Genomic DNA, 18,794 nt, shown 5'->3' with positions numbered 1-18,794 from the left:
TTTCCACAAACATTACATTCATAGGGTTTCTCCCCTGTGTATGTTCTATGATATGCAATGAGTTTTGACTTCACACAGAATGATTTTCCACATTCATTACATCCATAGGGTTTCTGTCTTATATGAGTTCTCTGGTGAACAATTAGGGCCAACTTCTGATGGAAGGTTTTCCCACATTCATTACATCCAAAAGGTTTCTCCCCTGTGTGTCTTCTCAGATGTTCTGTGAAACTGTAGTAGCAGCAGAAAAATTTTCCACATTGAATACATTCATAAGATTTCCAATCTGTGTGTTCTTAGATGTTTAGTAAGGGTTGACTTCTCAGAGAATGACTTCCCACATTCATTACATTCATAAGGTTTTTCTCCTGTGTGAATTCTCTGATGTTTAATGACATCGGATTTTCTGAGAAAGGTGTTCCCACATGCATAGCATTCATAGGGCTTCTCCCCTGTGTGTTTTCTGATGCACAGTTAGAACTGACTTAAACGAGGATTTCCCACATTCATGACATTCATATGATTTCTCCCCATGTGTGTTCTCTGATGTTGAGTAAGGGATGACTTTTCACTGAAGGATTTCTCCATTCATGACATCTGTAAGGTCTCTCCCCTGTGTGAATTCTTTGATTTCTAATGAGGTCTGAATTCTTATAGAAGGTCTTCCCACATCCGTGACATTCATAGGGTTTTCCCTGTGTGTGTTCTCTGATGTCTTGTGTGGGCTGACTTCTGGGTGAAGGTTTTTCCACATTCATGACATTCATAAGGTTTTTCCCCTGGATGTGTTCTCTGTTGTAAATGAAGGGCTAATTTTTCACTGAAAAAGGTTCCACATTCATTATATTCAATAATATTGCTAATTGAGTGGGTTCTCTGAATTAGAGTGGGATTTAAATTCTGGCTGAATGGGTAAACATTCTGATGTTCAAAGAGAATGGATTCCTCAAAGATACTTTCTCCACATTCATTACATTCATAGTGGTTCTCGCTTGGATGTGTTTGCTGATGAGTAATAAAAAATGACATATAACAGGTTTTCCCATGTTCAGTATATTTGCATGTTTTCTGTCCTGTGTAAGCTCTCTTATGTACAAGGAAGAGTGAATTCTCAGGGAAAGCTTTCCCACATTCATTGTATTCAAAAGGTTGCTCCCAATTTTTAATCTTCTGATGCCAAATGAGGTCTTCATTCAGCCAGAAGCTGTTCCCATTTTTATTATATTCACAAGGTTCCTCTTCAAAATGAATTATTTCATGCTTTCATCACAGAAACATTTTCCACCTTTGTTAAACTCATTGAACTTCATTCTTGAATAGTTTCTACTGGTATTAATTAATTCTGAAATACAGAGTGACAAGAAAGATTAGTTGACAAGGATATGTAAAAGAAATAAAGTTAGCATTAAGTTTGAAGGCTCAGTTTAAGCCATTATCTCCTCACACCTAAATTATGACAACAATGTGCACACTTCCAGTCTTATACCTCTTTTCAACTCAACACAGCAGCAACAAATCAAATTTCTAAAAGTTCTAATTCATAGATAGTCCTATAATCCAGGCTCCAATTCTGTGTGTTGTTGTTGTTTTTGAGACAGAGTCTTCCTCTGTCACCCAGGCTGGAGTGTAGTGGCATGATCTCAGCTCACTGCAACCTCCGCTTCCTGGGTTCAAGCGATTCTCATGCCTCAACCTCCCAAGTAGCTGGGACTACAGGCATGCACCACCATGCTCAGCTAGTTTTTATGTTTTTAGTAGAGACAGGATTTTGCAATGTTAGCCAGGCTGGTCTCAAACTCCTGGCCTCAAGCAATTCACCCACATTGGCCTTCAAAAGGGCTAGGATTACAGACATGAGCCACTGCATCTGGCTTAATGGCCTTCAAAAGGGCTAGGATTACAGACATGAGCCACTGCATCTCGCTTAATTGTTTTTCTAGCTCTGATTCACTAGGAATAAAAGTATGCAACAATAAGAGTGAAATCAATGAGTGAACAAGTCATCGTTGCCACAGGATCAGGCTTATGGTTCTATTCCGGCTATGGGATTTGCCCTTTATTCCATCAACTGTACTATATTATACTGAGTCCAATGTTCCAAGAACAAACACTTTTTTTTTAACAAGGTATCACTGAAGTAGACATATCTTTACGTTTAGATTCAGATTAGAACCAAGCCATTCTTTTACAAGTCTATAATGAATGTAATTCACTCTAGGTAAGTTCATCTGTTTGTCCCTCATAAATTGCTCATTCCCATCATAATTTTATACTGATTTTTTTTCATTGTCAGCTTACAGTCTAACAATGTTTTTAAAAAGTTGCCTTCCCAAATTTTCCCACCACTTCCAGGTTCATTTACTAAAAAACATGAAAGGACCATTTGTATAATTCATTTAAGCACAAACATCAGCTGGATTGGTATAACAATATTCTTTGTTAAACACTGAATTTTAAAATATTTCATGCAGTTCTGTTTTCGTTCACCAACTATGTTCCTGGCAGCCATTACTTTACCTATGATTTTCTCTCAGTGCCCTACATAGATATTTATATCATGGTACCTAATAAATAATGTTTATCAGAATTACCCAGAGAGCTTTTTCAAACACAAATTTTTTCAGGCTTCACACTGAAATCATTACTGTTTCAATGTTTAATTTTAATTTTAAATGCTTTTTATATTTTAGAGACAGAATCTTGCTCTGTCACCCAGGCTGCAGTGCAATGGCACAAACACAGCTCACTGCAGCCTCTTCCTGGGCTAAAGCAAGACTCTCAGCTCAGCTCCCCAGTAGCTGAGATCACAAAAATCAGCCAGGCATGGGACCACAGGTGTGTGCCACCATGCCTGGCTAATTTTTTAAGTTTTGATAGAGATAGGGTCTCCCTGTGTTGACGAAGCTGGTCTCAAATTCCTGGGCTCAAGAGATTCTCCCACCTCAGCCTCCCAAATTGCTGGGATTACAGGCATGAACCACTGGGCCCAGGCTATTTTAAAATAATTCTGTAAAAAAATGTGAATATGGTAGAATGCTAACGAATGAGCAACTCAAAAAAGCATGTATAGAAAAATATATTTAATATTTTATAGAAGGATGGATGCTCTTGAATGGGAAGACCACACCAGGGAGCTTTCCAGGGGTGCTGAAAAACACTCTATATATTCATCTCAATGATGGATACATGAGTGTCTCATATATATATATATATATATATATATATATATATATATATATATATATTTAATTTTATTAAGCTGTGACTTAACTATATAATTTATACCACAATTTAAAAAAAAGATGTGTGTATGGAAGTGATACTGGGAGATGCTGGGTGATTCAGAGCCACTGGATATTTGGGTCATGTCAACATGTTACTTCCAAAGATCTAGAGCCTCTAAAATATGATTCCTGAAGAACATTTCAATGGTCTTATTATCTGAACTTACCCTTTGTGATCTGCCTACCTTTAAATTCCATCTGGCACTAACTCACCCAGATGACTCTGGCTTCGAAATTTTTCCTCTAATATCCATGGCTCCTTGCCTGTCTCCAATTTGAGGATCACTTCTGGTTTAGGAATGCAATACCCTGTGAATGAGAATTATATTACTTCTGACAAACTGGGTGGGTTTCCCTGAAGAAGGAAGACAGTATACCCCAAACAGTATACACACACACACACACACACACACACACACACACACACACACACACACCTCATTTAATCCTGTCATGGGGCAGAGGAAAATATTCTTTCTGGTATCCAAAAGGGATACATTGTCTTTGACCTCTAAATTTCAAAGCTAAATGTTATATTTTACAAAATTTCCACAAGTTTCTATTGATAAGAAAGGACATGCATTCTGGCCTTCTACATGGGAAACAATTCCTACCTACCTACTGAGACAAGGTGGCTGTAGTTCTCCAGCATCACATTCCTGTACAGGGTCCTCTGAGCAGGGTCCAGATGCTGCCACTCCTCTTGAGTGAAGCCCATAGTCAAATCCCTAAATGACACTGATCCCTGGAAAATCACAGTTCTGCTCAGTCTGACGCAATAAGAATCAGCTGATGTGAGAAAAGATGTTTAGGGACTAATTCTTACCATTTTTGTTGTTGAAAATTAAATAGAAAATGTTATAAAGGGCCTCCATGATATATGTTGTTTTATGTTACACATTGTGGGTGAAAGATCATAGCAGAAATATCCTGTTGGTGCATTAATTACTTAATGCAAAAGTATTTAGTACCTACATGTGCCTAGAGCTTTCTTAGTTTCTGAGTATTCCAATTTGAATACAAGAGTCTTCCTTACAAGAGAGGAACATATCTTCTCATAAGGAAACATACATACAGAGACATATCTACCACAGGACTTAAAAGGACTCACACCACAGATATGTGCAACACAGATGGATCATAAAAGTGTTCTGGGCAAATTCATGTGAGAGTGTGTCAACATATTAGACTTCACTGAAGTGATAAAACTTTAGTTCCTTTGCAAACATATAACAAAAACTTAAGAAAAGGTTAAAAACCTGAAAAAATATGTGGCAAGTCAATGGAACGGTTTAACAGGATAAGAGCATGTCTTACCTGTGATGAGATAAAGGTTGCAGAGGCATGGGAGATGAGGGAGACTAGGAAATACTTTTGGCTTTAATCCTGTTAGTGTTCTCCAAATATTTATCACTCATCTAATCCACAAAAATGTTTAGCAACTACTAGTTTAGTTTATATTTATTTATAAAGTAAATAAAATACAATCCACATATAAGGAAAGCTTAATTTTGTTCTCTTTTTTAGATAAAAATATAAATAGGCATGCTGATAGTTTCCTCCCATGCCCTAAAGGACTGGCAGTATATGACATAAACACAATAATCTTGCACACTTCCTTTAGGCCATAGGCTCCCTGCTCCCCCAACTTCAAGTCATTGATGCAAATAGCAGAAGTTGATGGTGAACTGAAAATAACACACCTGAATCCCTGTAACATAATTCAGTTTTCACTCAGGAAGCAATGCCACCAAAGTAGAGTGGAGACTGTGCTGGAGAGCAGTGTTAGAGGTAGATTGTCTATATTAAGGGGCAGCAGTGGAGATGTGGAAGAGGGAATTCACTAAGCAAAGGAAGAGAGGAAGGGCTACTTCCAGAGGGCCTGTATAGGGGCCTTAGAAGGTCTGGAAATTAGAACCAGGAGGTTGGGTGTTGGGGGAGGTGAGAGTACAGAGTGACAATAAGACACATGCAGGCCATGCAGATCTTGGAATGTCTTCATGTCATGGAAGTGAGCATGTCCACTGGAAGGTTACAGAGATGATTCTGAAGCTTGGGAGAGACCTAAGGTCTGGAGTTCAAGACCAGCCTGGCCAACATGGTGAAACCCCGTCTCTACTAAAAATACAAAAAATAGCCATGCATGGCAGTGGATGCCTGTAATCCCGGCTACTCAGGAGGCTGAGACAGGAGAACCTCTTGAATCCGGGAGGAGGACGTTGCAGTGAGCCAAGATCGTGCCACTGAACTCCAGCCTGGGTAACAGGGTGAGACTCCATCTCAAAAATATATATATGTCAGAGAAGAAAAAAACAGCGTTCCAAAATCAATGTTAATATTTGTCTAACTGTGAAAACAAAACAAATACTCTGTGAACACTGCTAGAAAATAAAATAGGCCAGGTGCAGTCACTCACTCCTGTAATCCCAGCACTTTGGTAGGCCAAGGCGGGAGGCTCACGAGGTTAGGAGTTCAAGACCAGCCTGGTCAACATGGTGAAACCCCTTCTTTACTAAAAATACAAAAATTAGCCAGGCGTGGTGGCAGGTACCTGTAATCCCAGCTACTCAGGAGGCTAAGACAGGAGAATCACTTGAAAATCCAGGAGGCAGATGTTGCAGTGAGCCAAGATCGCACCACTGTACTCCAGCCTGGGCAAAAAGAGTGAAACTCTGTCAAAAAAAAAAAAAAGAAAAAGAAAAAGAAAGAAAGAAAGAATACAAAATGGATGTAAAATGCAGAATTGTACAAACCTAAATGTATAAAATTGCACAAATTATCATAAAATAAAAACTTGAAGAGTTAATAAAAGAATACTTTCTAAAATATAAATAAATCTAGGAGATAAATTCCATTCTACAATGAAATCTAGAAGAAAAAAAGCTAAAGAGGCTTTTTTGTGGGGGGAAATGAGGGCAATCAAGAGCACTGTGTACATTATAGCCCATTTATGCCTGAGGTTACAATTTTATTAATTTTTGCAATCAGACCTTGAAATGACCTTAAGCAGTAAGATATAAATAACCCCCACATGCTTAGCATTCCAATAATGGAACACTAGGTATAAATGGGTTAGGGAATTCAGAATGGCAAGCACAAACCCAGGACAGGAGAAGCTTGGCAAAGACCCAAAAAGACCCTAAGGTTTTACTTCTGGCTAATCTCTATGCTCGGTTCAAGCAAGTAGTGAAGACTAAGATGAAGTTCTTTTTATTATTATTATTATTATTATTATTATTATACTTTAAGTTTAGGGAACATGTGCACAATGTGCAGATTAGTTACATATGTATACATGTGCCATGCTGGTGCACTGCACCCACTAACTCATCATCTAGCATTAGGTATATCTCCCAATGCTATCCCTCAACCCTCCCCCCAACCCACAACAGGCCCCAGAGTGTGATGTTCCCCTTCCTGTGTCCATGTATTCTCATTGTTCAATTCCCACCTATGAGTGAGAATATGCGGTGTTTGGTTTTTTGTTCTTGCGATAGTTTACTGAGAATGATGATTTCCAATTTCATCCATGTCCTTACAAAGGACATGAACTCATCATTTTTTATGGCTGCATAGTATTCCATGGTGTATATGGGCCACATTTTCTTAATCCAGTCTATCATTGTTGGACATTTGGGTTGGTTCCAAGTCTTTGCTATTGTGAATAATGCCACAATAAACATACGTGTGCATGTGTCTTTATAGCAGCATGATTTATAGTCCTTTGGGTATATACCCAGTAATGGGATGGCTGGGTCAAATGGTATTTCTAGTTGTAGATCCCTGAGGAATCGCCACACTTACCTCCACAACGGTTGAACTAGTTTACAATCCCACCAACAATGTAAAAGTGTTCCTATTTCTCCACATCCTCTCCAGCACCTGTCGTTTCCTGACTTTTTAATGATTGCCATTCTAACTGGTGTGAGATGGTAACTCACTGTGGTTTTAATTTGCATTTCTCTGATGGCCAGTGATGGTGAGCATTTTTTCATGTGTTTTTTGGCTGCATAAATGTCTTCTTTTGAGAAGTGTCTGTTCATGTCCTTCACCCACATTTTGATAGGGTTGTTTGTTTATTTCTTGTAAATTTGTTTGAGTTCATTGTAGAATCTGGATATTAGCCCTTTGTCAGATGAGTAGGTTGTGAAAATTTTCTCCATTTTGCAGGTTGCCTGTTCACTCTGATGGTAGTTTCTTTTGCTGTGCAGAAACTCTTTAGTTTAATTAGATCCCATTTGTCAATTTTGGCTTTGGTTGCCATTGCTTTTGGTGTTTTAGACATGAAGTCCTTGCCCATGCCTATGTCCTGAATGGTAATGCCTAGGTTTTCTTCTAGGGTTTTTATGGTTTTAGGTCTAACGTTGAAGTCTTTAATCCATCTTGAATTGATTTTTGTATAAGGTGTAAGGAAGGGATCCAGTTTCAGCTTACTGCATATGGCTAGCCAGTTTTCCCAGCACCATTTATTAAATAGGGAATCCTTTCCCCATTGCTTATTTTTCTCAGGTTTTTCAAAGATCAGACAGTTGTAGATATGCAGCGATATTCCTGAGAGCTCTGTTCTGTTCCGTTGATCTATATCTCTGTTTTGGTACCAGTACCATGCTGTTTTGGTTACTGTCGCCTTGTAGTATAGTTTGAAGTCAGGTAGTGTGATGCCTCCAGCTTTGTTCTTTTGGCTTAGGATTGAGTTGGCGATGCGGGCTCTTTTTTGGTTCCGTATGAACTTTAAAGTAGTTTTTCCAGTTCTGTGAAGAAAGTCATTGGCAGCTTGATGGGGATGGCATTGAATCTGTAAATTACCTTGGGCAGTATGGCCATTTTCACGATATTGATTCTTCCTACCCATGAGCATGGAATGTTCTTCCATTTGTTTGTATCCTCTTTTATTTCCTTGAGCAGTGGTTTGTAGTTCTCCTTGAAGAGGTCCTTCACATCCCTTGTAAGTTGGATTCCTAGGTATTTTATTCTCTTTGAAGCAATTGTGAATGGGAGTTCACTCATGATTTGGCTCTCTGTTTGTCTGTTGTTGGTGTATAAGAATGCTTGTGATTTTTGTACACTGATTTTGTATCCTGAGACTTTGCTGAAGTTGCTTATCAGCTTAAGGAGATTTTGGGCTGCGACGATGGGGTTTTCTAGATACACAATCATGTCATCTGCAAACAGGGACAATTTGACTTCCTCTTTTCCTAATTGAATACCCTTTATTTCCTTCTCCTGCCTAATTGCCCTGGCCAGAACTTCCAACACTATGTTGAATAGGAGTGGTGAGACAGGGCATCCCTGTCTTGTGCCAGTTTTCAAAGGGAATGCTTCCAGTTTTTGCTCATTCAGTATGATATTGGCTGTGGGTTTGTCATAGATAGCTCTTATTATTTTGAGATACGTCTCATCAATACCTAATTTACTGAAAGTTTTTAGCATGAAGGGTTGTTGAATTTTGTCAAAGGCCTTTTCTGCATCTATTGAGATAATCACGTGGTTTTTGTCTTTGGTTCTGTTTATATGCTGGATTACATTTATTGATTTGCATATATTGAACCAGCCTTGCATCCCAGGGATGAAGCCCACTTGATCATGGTGGATAAGCTTTTTGATGTGCTGCTGGATTTGGTTTGCCAGTATTTTATTGAGGATTTTTGCATCAATGTTCATCAAGGATATTGGTCTAAAATTCTCTTTTTTGGTTGTGTCTCTGCCCGGCTTTGGTATCAGAATGATGCTGGCCTCATAAAATGAGTTAGGGAGGATTCCCTCCTTTTCTATTGATTGGAATAGTTTCAGAAGGAATGGTACCAGTTCTTCCTTGTACCCTTGGTAGAATTCGGCTGTGAGTCCACCTGGTCCTGGACTCTTTTTGGTTGGTAAGTTATTAATTATTGCCACAATTTCAGCTCCTGTTATTGGTCTATTCAGAGATTCAACTTCTTCCTGGTTTAGTCTTGGGAGGGTTTATGTGTCGAGGAATTTATCCATTTCTTCTAGATTTTCTAGTTTATTTGCGTAGAGGTGTTTGTAGTATTCTTTGAAGGTAGTTTGTATTTCTGTGGGATCGGTGGTGATATCCCCTTTATCATTTTTTATTATGTCTATTTGATTCTTCTCTTTTTCTTTATTAGTCTTGCTAGCGGTTTATCAATTTTGTTGACCCTTTCAAAAAACCAGCTCCTGGATTCATTAATTTTTTGAAGGGTTTTTCTGTGTCTCTATTTCCTTCAGTTCTGCTCTGATTTTAGCTATTTCTTGCCTTCTGCTAGCTTTTGAATCTGTTTGCTCTTGCTTTTCTAGTTCTTTTAATTGCGATGTTAGGGTGTCAATTTTGGATCTTTCCTGCTTTCTCTTGTGGGCATGTAGTGCTATACATTTCCCTCTATACACTGCTTTGAATGGATCCCAGAGATTCTGGTATGTTGTGTCTTTGTTCTCATTGGTTTCAAAGAACATCTTTATTTCTGCCTTCATTTTGTTATGTACCCAGTAGTCATTCAGGGGCAGGTTGTTCAGTTTCCATGTAGTTGAGCGGTTTTGAGTGGGATTATTAATCCTGAGTTCTAGTTTGATTGCACTGTGGTCTGAGAGATAGTTTGTTATAATTTCTGTTCTTTTACGTTTGCTGAGGAGAGCTTTACTTCCCAGTATGTGGTCAATTTTGGAATAGGTGTGGTGTGGTGCTGAAAAAAAATGTATATTCTGTTGATTTGGGGTGGAGAGTTCTGTAGATGTCTATTAGGTCTGCTTGGTGCAGAGCTGAGTTCAGTTCCTGGGTATCCTTTTTCACTTTCTGTCTCGTTGATCTGTCTAATGTTGACAGTGGGGTGTTAAAGTCTCCCATTATTAATGTGTGGGAGTCTAAGTCTCTTTGTAGGTCACTCAGGACTTGCTTTATGAATCTGGGTGCTCCTGTATTGGGTGCGTATATATTTAGGATAGTTAGCTCTTCTTGTTGAATCGATCCCTTTACCATTATGTAATGGCCTTCTTCGTCTCTTTTGATCTTTGTTGGTTTAAAGTCTGTTTGATCCGAGACTAGGATTGCAACCCATCTTTTTTTGCTTTTCATTTGCTTGGTAGATCTTCCTCCATCCTTTTATTTTGAGCCTATGTGTGTCTCTGCACGTGAGATGGGTTTCCTGAATACAGCACACTGATGGGTCTTGACTCTTTATCCAATTTGCCAGTCTGTGTCTTTTAATTGGAGCATTTAGTCCATTTACATTTAAAGTTAATATTTTTATGTGTGAATTTGATCCTGTCATTATGATGTTAGCTGGTTATTTTGCTCGTTAGTTGATGCAGTTTCTTCTTAGTCTCGATGGTCTTTACATTTTGGCATGATTTTGCAGTGGCTGGTACAGGTTGTTCCTTTCCATGTTTAGTGCTTCCTTCAGGAGCCCTTTTAGCGCAGGCCTGGTGGTGACAAAATCTCTCAGCATTTGCTTGTCTGTAAAGTATTTTATTTCTCCTTCACTTATGAAGATTAGTTGGGCTGGATATGAAATTCTGGGTTCAAAATTCTTTTCTTTAAGAATGTTGAATATTGGCCCCCACTCTCTTCTAGCTTGTAGGGTTTCTGCCAAGAGATCTGCTGTTAGTCTGATGGGCTTCCCTTTGAGGGTAACCTGACCTTTCTCTCTGGCTGCCCTTAACATTTTTTCCTTCATTTCAACTTTGGTGAATCTGATAATTATGTGTCTTGGAGTTGCTCTTCTCGAGGAGTATCTTTGTGGCATTCTCTGTATTTCCTGAATCTGAATGTAGCCCTGCCTTGCTAGATTGGGGAAGTTCTCCTGGATAATATCCTGCAGAGTATTTTCCAACTTGGTTCCATTCTCCCCGTCACTTTCAGGTACACCAATCAGACATAGATTTGGTCTTTTCACATAGTCCCATATTTCTTGGAGGCTTTGCTCGTTTCTTTTTATTCTTTTTTCTCTAAATTTCCCTTCTCGCTTCATTTCATTCATTTCATCTTCCATCACTGATACCCTTCTTCCAGCTGATCACATCGGCTCCTGAGGCTTCTGCATTCTTCACGTAGTTCTCGGGCCTTGGTTTTCAGCTCCATACACTCCTTTAAGCACTTCTCTGTATTGGTTATTCTAGTTATACATTTTTCTAAATTTTTTTCAAAGTTTTCAACTTCTTTGCCTTTGGTTTGAATGTCCTCCCATAGCTCGGAGTAATTTGATCGTGTGAAGCCTTCTTCTCTCAGCTCGTCAAAGTCATTCTCCATCCAGCTTTTTTCCGTTGCTGGTGAGGAACTGCGTTCCTTTGAAGGAGGAGAGGCGCTCTGCTTTTTAGAGTTTCCAGTTTTTCTGCTCTGTTTTTTCCCCATCTTTGTGGTTTTATCTACTTTTGGTCTTTGATGATGGTGATGTACAGATGGGTTTTTGTTGTGGTTGTCCTTTCTGTTTGTTAGTTTTCCTTCTAACAGACAGGACCCTCAGCTGCAGGTCTGTTGGAGTACCTGGCCATGTGAGGTGTAAGTCTGCCTCTGCTGGGGGTTGCCTCCCAGTTAGGCTGCTTGGGGGTCAGGGGTCAGGGACCCACTTCAGGAGGCAGTCTGCCCTTTCTCAGATCTCCAGCTGCATGCTGGGAGAACCACTGCTCTCTTCAAAGCTGTCAGACAGGGACATTTAAGTCTGCAGAGGTTACTGCTGTCTTTTTGTCTGTGCCCTGCCCCAGAGGTGAAGCCTACAGAGGCAGGCAGGCCTCCTTGAGCTGTGGTGGGCTCCACCCAGTTGGAGCTTCCCAGCTGCTTTGTTTACCTAAGCAAGCCTGGGCAATGGCGGGCGCCCCTCCCCCAGCCTCGCTGCCACCTTGCAGTTTGATCTCAGACCGCTGTGCTAGCAATCAGTGAGACTCCGTGGACATAGGACCCTCCAAGCCAGGTGTGGGATACAGTCTCCTGGTGCGCAGTTTTTTAAGCCCGTCGGAAAAGTGCAGTATTCGGTTGGGAGTGACCCCATTTTCCAGGTGCCATCTGCCACCCCTTTCTTTGACTAGGAAAGGGAACTCCCTGACGCCTTGTGCTTCCCAAGTGAGGCAATGCCTCGCCCTTCTTTGGCTCATGCACGGTGTATGCACCCACTGACCTGCACCCACTGTCTGGCACTCCCTAGTGAGATGAACCCGGTACCTCAGATGGAAATGCAGAAATCACCCATCTTCTGCCTCGCTCACACTGGGAGCTGTAGACTGGAGCTGTTCCTATTCAGCCATCTTGGCTCCTCCCCTCAGTCCAGTGGACTAAGATGAAGTTCTAAATGGACCAGACTAAGTGCTTAAAAAGTGCCCCAGGACAGAGCCAATTTGCAAATAATAAGAAAGGGGTTTTGTTGTATTTTTGTTTTAGTTTTTTGTTTTTTCTTTTTCTTTTCCTTTTTCTTTTTTGTTTGGTGGTGGTTGTTTGAAACCTGGCCTTCCAGGAAAAATGCCTGTTAAAACACTACCTGAACACAAGCTAAAGAGAGAGAATTCAGTGACCACACATAAGACTGCAAAAAAAAGTTTGAAAAATTCATAAAAACAAATGGATACTGAAGACTTCAGTTATTAAGAAGAGCAAAGTCTAGAGAAGAATGAGAAAGTGATTTCTAAAGTTACTAAATTATAATATTAAAATACCCACTTTCAACAGGAACAAGAAAATCACAAAGCATACTAAGAAACTGGAAGTGTTGTCCAATCAAAGGAAAAATAGAAATTGACAGATATATCCCAGAGGCAAACCAAACATAACACTTCTTAAACAAAGACTTTAAATCAACTGTCTTAAATATGCTCAAAAGCTAGAAGAAAACATACGAGCACCAGAGAGAACCATGAAACAACTTACAAACCAAATATCAATAAAGAGATTGAAATTATAAAAAAGCACCAAATAGACATTCTAAAACTAAAAAGTACCATAATTGAAATAATGAATTCACCAGAGGAGTTCAACAGCAGATTTGGGAATGCCAAAAATATCTGTGAATTTAAGTATAAGACTATTGAAATTATCAAGTTTGAGAATCAGAGCAAAAAAGAATTAAGAAAAATAAATGGAACCCAAAGGACCTATGGGACACCATCAAGCTGACCAGCAAAAACATTATGGGAAATGTAGAAGAATACAAGAGAGACAAGGAAATAGAGTATTTGCCGAAAAGCCAAAATTAAACTCCCTAAATTTGGTGAAAGACACAAATCTACACATCCAGGAAGCACAATAAACTCAAAATAAACTCAAATACATCCACCAAGTCATGTTATAAGCAAACAGTCAGAAAAAAAAAATGACAGAGAATCAAATGGAAAGGAGAAGCAATTTGTCATATACAAAAGAACCTCAAAAAGATCATCAGCAGAAACCTTGGAGGTTAGAAGATACTGGATTGATATATTCAAAGTGATGAAAGAAAAAGCTGTCAGCTGAGAATTCTATGCATGGGAAACATGGCTGTCAATAATGAGGACATTCCCAGATGAACACAAGCTAAGGGAGTACATTTTTACTAGATCTACTCTGCAAGGAATGCTAAAGGGAATCCTTTGGGTTGAAATGTGATTCACGACAAACAAGGGAACTGTTAAAAGATTATAAGCCAAGTTTTCATCTGGATTTGGTCTTAAAAGAGAAATTAGGATTAAATAAATAAGAAAAATGGCAGAGATTGGCAGAGTGGATAAATTTCTTCAAATAATGCATACAAAAATGTAATTAGAATGAATAAGATCGAGTATTTGATAGTACAACAGGGTGACTATAGTCAACAATTTTTTTTATTATACTTTAAGTTCTGGGGTACACTTGCAGAACATGCAGGTTTGTTACATAGGTATGCATGTGCCATGGTGGTTTGCTGCACCCATCAACCCATCATCTACATAAGGTATTTCTGCTAATGTTATCTCTCCCCTACCCCACCACCCTCCCACAGGCCCTGGTGTGAGATGTTCCCCTCCCTGTGTCCATGTGTTCTCATTGTCCAACTCCCACTTATGAGTGAGAACATGCAATGTTTGGTTTTCTGTTCCTGTGTTAGTTTGCTGAGAATGATGGTTTCCACCATCATCCATGTCCCGGCAAAGGACATGAACTCATCCTTTTTTATGGCTGCATAGTATTCCATGGTGTATATGTACCACATTTTCTTTATCCAGTCTACCATTGATGGGCATTTACATTCATTCCAAGTCTATGCTATTGTGAATAGTGCCACAAAAAACATACATATGCAAGTGTCCTTATGGTAGAATGATTTATAATCCTTTGGGTATATTCCTAGTAATGGGATTGCTGAGTCAAATGGTATTTCTGGTTCTAGATTCTTGAGGAATCACCACACTGTCTTCCACAATGGTTGAACTAATTTACACTCCCACCAACAGTATAAAATCGTTCTTATTTCTCCACATCCTCTCCAGCATCTGTTGTTTCCTGACTTTTTAATGCTTGCCATTCTAAATGGTAGGAGGTGGTATCTCATTGTGGTTTTGATTTGCATTTCTCTAATGACCAGCGATGATGAGCTTTTTTTCATATGTTTGTCGGACACACAAATGTCTTCTTTTGAGAAGCGACTGTTCATATCCTTCACCCACTTTTTGATGGGGTTGTTTTTTTCTTGTAAATTTGTTTAAGTTCTTTGTAGATTCTGGATATTAAACCTATGTCAGATGGATAGATTGCAAAAATTTTCTCTCATTCTGTAGGTTACCTGTTCACTCCGATGATAGTTTCTTTTGCTGTGCAGAAGCTCTTTAGTTTAATTAGATCCCATTTGTCAATTTTGGCTCTTGTTGCCATTGCTTTTGGTGTTTTAGTCATGAAGTCTTTGCCTACACCTATGTCCTGAATGGTATTGTCTAGGCTTTCTTCTAGGGTTTTTATGGTTTTAGGTCTTACATTTAAGTCTTTAATCCATCTTGAATTAATTTTTGTATACGGTGTAAGGAGAGGGTCCAGTTTCAGTTTTCTGCATATGGCTAGCCAGTTTTCCCAACACCATTTATTAAATAGGGAATCCATTTCCCATTGCTTGTTTTTGTCAGGTCTGCCAAAGATCAGATGGTTGTAGATGTGTGGTGTTATTTCTGAGGCCTCTGTTCTATTCCATTGATCTATATATCTGTTTTGGTACCAGTACCATGCTGTTTTGGTTACTGTAGCATTGTAGTATAGTTTGAAGTCAGGTAGTGTGATGCCTCCAGCTTTGTTCTTTTTGCTTAGAATTGTCTTGGCTATCTGGGCTCTTTTTTGGTTCCATATGAAACTTAAAGTAGTTTTTTCTAATTCTGTGAAGGATGTTAATGGTAACTTGATGGGGATAGCGTTGAACCTATAAATTACTTTGCAGTATGCCCATTTTCATGATACTGATTCTTCCTATCCATAAGCATGGAATGTTTCTCCATTTGTGTGTGTCCTCTCTTATTTCCTTGAGCAGTGTTTTGTAGTTCTCCTTGAAGAGGTCCTTCACATCCTGTGTAAGCTGTATTTCAAAGTATTTAATTTTGTTTGTAGAAATTGTGAATGGGAGTTCACTCATGATTTGGCTGTTTGTCTATTACTGGTGTATAGGAATGGTTGTGATTTTTGCACAATGATTTTGTATCCTGAGACTTTTCTGAAGTTGCTTATCAGCTTTAGGAGATTTTGGGCTGATACGATGGAGTTTTCTATATATACAATCATGTCATCTGCAAACAGAGACAATTTGACTTCCTCTTTTCCTATCTGAATACCTTTATTTCTTTCTGTTGCCTGAATGCCCTGGCCAGAACTTCCAATATCATGTTGAATAGGAGTGGTAAGAGAGGGCATCCTTGTCTTGTGCTGATTTTCAAAGGGAATGCTTCCAGTTTTTGTCCATTCAGTATATTGGCTGTGGGTTTGTCATAAATAGCTCTTATTATTTTGAGATACATTCCATCAATACCTAGTTTTTTTGAGAGTTTTTAGCATGAAGTGGTGTTTAACTTTGTCAAAGGCCTTTTCTGCACCTATTGAGATATTCATGTGGTTTTTTTCATTGGTTCTCTGTATGTGATGGATTATGTTTATTGATTTGCCTATATTGAACCAGCCTTGCATCCCAGGGATGAAGCCAACTTGATTGTGGTGGATAAGCTTTTTGATGTGCTGCTGGATTTGGTTTGACAGTATTTTATTGAGGATTTTTGCATAGATGTTCATCAGGGATATTGGCCTGAAATTTTCTTTTTTTGTTGTGTCCCTGCAAGGTTTTGGTATCAGGACGATGCTGGCCTCATAAAATGAGTTAGAGAGGATTCCCTCTTTTTCTATTACTTGGAATAGTTTCAGAGGGAATGGTATCAGCTCCTCTTTGTACCTCTGGTAGTATCTGGCTGTGAATCCGTCTGGTCCTAGACCTTTTTTGGTGGGTAGGCTATTACTGCCTCAATTTCAGAATTTGTTATTGGTCTATTCAGGGATTTGACTTCTTCCTGCTTTAGACTTGGGAGGATGTATGTGTCCAAGAATCTATCCATTTCTTCTAGATTTTCTAGTTTATTTGCATAGCGGTGTTTATAGTATTATCTGATGGTAGTTTGTATTTCTGTGGGATCAGTAGTGATAGCCCCTTTATCATTTTTTATTGCATCTATTTGATTCTTCTCTCTTTTCTTCTTTATTCTTCTGGCTATTCTATTTTGTTGATCTTTTCAAAAAACCAGCTCCTGGATTCATTGGTTTTTTGAAGGGTTTTTCGTATCTCTATCTCCATCAGTTCTGCTCTGATCTTAGTTATTTCTTGTCTTCTGCTAGCTTTCGAATTTGTTTGCTCTTGCTTCTCTAGTTCATTTAATTATGATGTTAGGGTGTCTATTTTACGTCTTTCCTGCTTTCTGTTGTGGGCATTTAGTGCTACAAATTTCCCTCTAGACACTACTTTAAATGTGTCCCAGAGATTCTGGTACGTTGTGTCTTTGTTCTCATTCGTTTCAAATAACTTCTTTATTTCTGCCTTAATTTCATTATTTACCCAGCAGTCATTCAGGAGCAGGTAGTTCAGTTTTCATGTAATTGTGCAGTTTTGAGTGAGATTCTTAATCCTGATTTCTAATTTGATTGCACTGTGTTCTGAGAGACTGTTATGATTTCCATTCTTTTGCATTTGCTGAGGAGTGTTTTACTTCCAATTATGTGGTCAATTTTAGAATAAATGTGTTGTGGTGCTGCGAATAATATATATTCTGTTGATTTGGGTGGGAGAGTTCTGTAGATGTCTCTTAGGTCTGCTTGGTCCAGAGCTGAGTTAACATTCTGAATATCCTTGTTAATTTTCTGTCTTGTTGAACTGTCTAATATTGACAGTGGGCTGTTAAAGTCTCCCACTATTATTGTGTGGGAGTCTAAGTGTCTTTTTAGGTCTCTAAAAACTTGCTTTATGAATCTGGGTGCTCCTGTATTGAGTGCATATATATTTAGGATAGTTAGCTCTTCTTGTTGCATTGATCCCTTTACCATTATGTAATGCCCTTCTTTGTCTCTTTTGATCTTCATTGTTTTAAAGCCTGTTTTATCAGAGACTAAGATTGTAACCCCTGCTTTTTTTGCTTTCCATTTGCTTGGTAAATATTCCTCCATCCTTTTATTTTGATGTGTGTCTTTGCACATGAGATGGGTCTCCTGAATACAGCACACTGATGGGTGTTGACTCTTTATCCAATTTGCCAGTCTGTGTCTTTTAATTGGGGCATTTAGCCCATTTACATTTAAGGTTAATATTGTTATATGTGAATTTGATCCTGTCATTAGGATGCTAGCTGGTTATTTTGCCCATTAGTAGATGCAGGTTTTTCATAGTGTCAATAGTCTTTACAATTTGGTATGTTGTTGCAGCGGCTGGTACTGGTTGTTCCTTTCCACATTTAGTGTTTCCTTCAGGAACTCTTGTAAGGCAGGCCTGGTGGTGACAAAATCTCTCAGAATTTGCTTGTCTGTAAAGGATTTTATTTCTCCTTCACTTATGAAGCTTAGTTTGGCTGGATATGAAATTCTGGGTTGAAAATTCTTTTAAGAATGTTGAATATTGGCACCCGCTCTTTTCTGGCTTGTAGGGTTTCTGCAGGGAGATCTGCTGTTAGTCTGATGGGCTTCCCTTTGTGGGTGACCTGCCCTTTCTCTCTTGCTGCCCTTAAAATTTTTTCCTTCATTTCAACCTTGCTGAATCTGACAATTATGTGTCTTGGGGTTGCTCTTTTCAAGGAGTACCTTTGTGGTATTCTCTGTATTTCCTGAATTTGAATGTTGGCCTCTCTTGCTAGGTTGGGAAAGTTCTCCTGGATAATATCCTGAAGGGTGTTTTCCAACTTGGTTCAATTCTCCCCGTCACTTTCAGGTACACCAATCAAACATAGATTTGGTCTTTTCACATAGTCCCATATTTCTTGGAAGCTTTGTTCATTCCTTTTTGTTCTTTTTTCTGTAATCTTGTCTTCTCACTTTATTTCATTAATCTGATCTTCAATCTCTTATATCCTTTCTTCTGC

General features: G+C 38.9%; 1 protein-coding gene across 1 annotated transcript in view; it reads right to left on the bottom strand.

The window, feature by feature from the left end:
• ZNF37A (zinc finger protein 37A) overlaps nucleotides 1-18,794 on the bottom strand; it is a 39,414-nt gene that overhangs the window by 6,292 nt on the left and 14,328 nt on the right. Inside the window, 9 exon segments of the mRNA XM_063710140.1 lie at nucleotides 2-294; nucleotides 296-460; nucleotides 462-534; nucleotides 537-587; nucleotides 590-696; nucleotides 698-1,265; nucleotides 1,268-1,342; nucleotides 3,498-3,593; nucleotides 3,903-4,029. Coding sequence (XP_063566210.1) covers nucleotides 2-294; nucleotides 296-460; nucleotides 462-534; nucleotides 537-587; nucleotides 590-696; nucleotides 698-1,265; nucleotides 1,268-1,342; nucleotides 3,498-3,593; nucleotides 3,903-4,029 — 1,555 coding nt within the window.

The sequence above is a fragment of the Gorilla gorilla genome, chromosome 8, assembly GCF_029281585.2.
Source record: "Gorilla gorilla gorilla isolate KB3781 chromosome 8, NHGRI_mGorGor1-v2.1_pri, whole genome shotgun sequence".
NCBI lineage: Eukaryota > Metazoa > Chordata > Mammalia > Primates > Hominidae > Gorilla > Gorilla gorilla.
The sequence above is the reverse complement of the archived record's forward strand: the minus strand, read 5'-3'. Positions and strand labels throughout refer to the sequence as shown.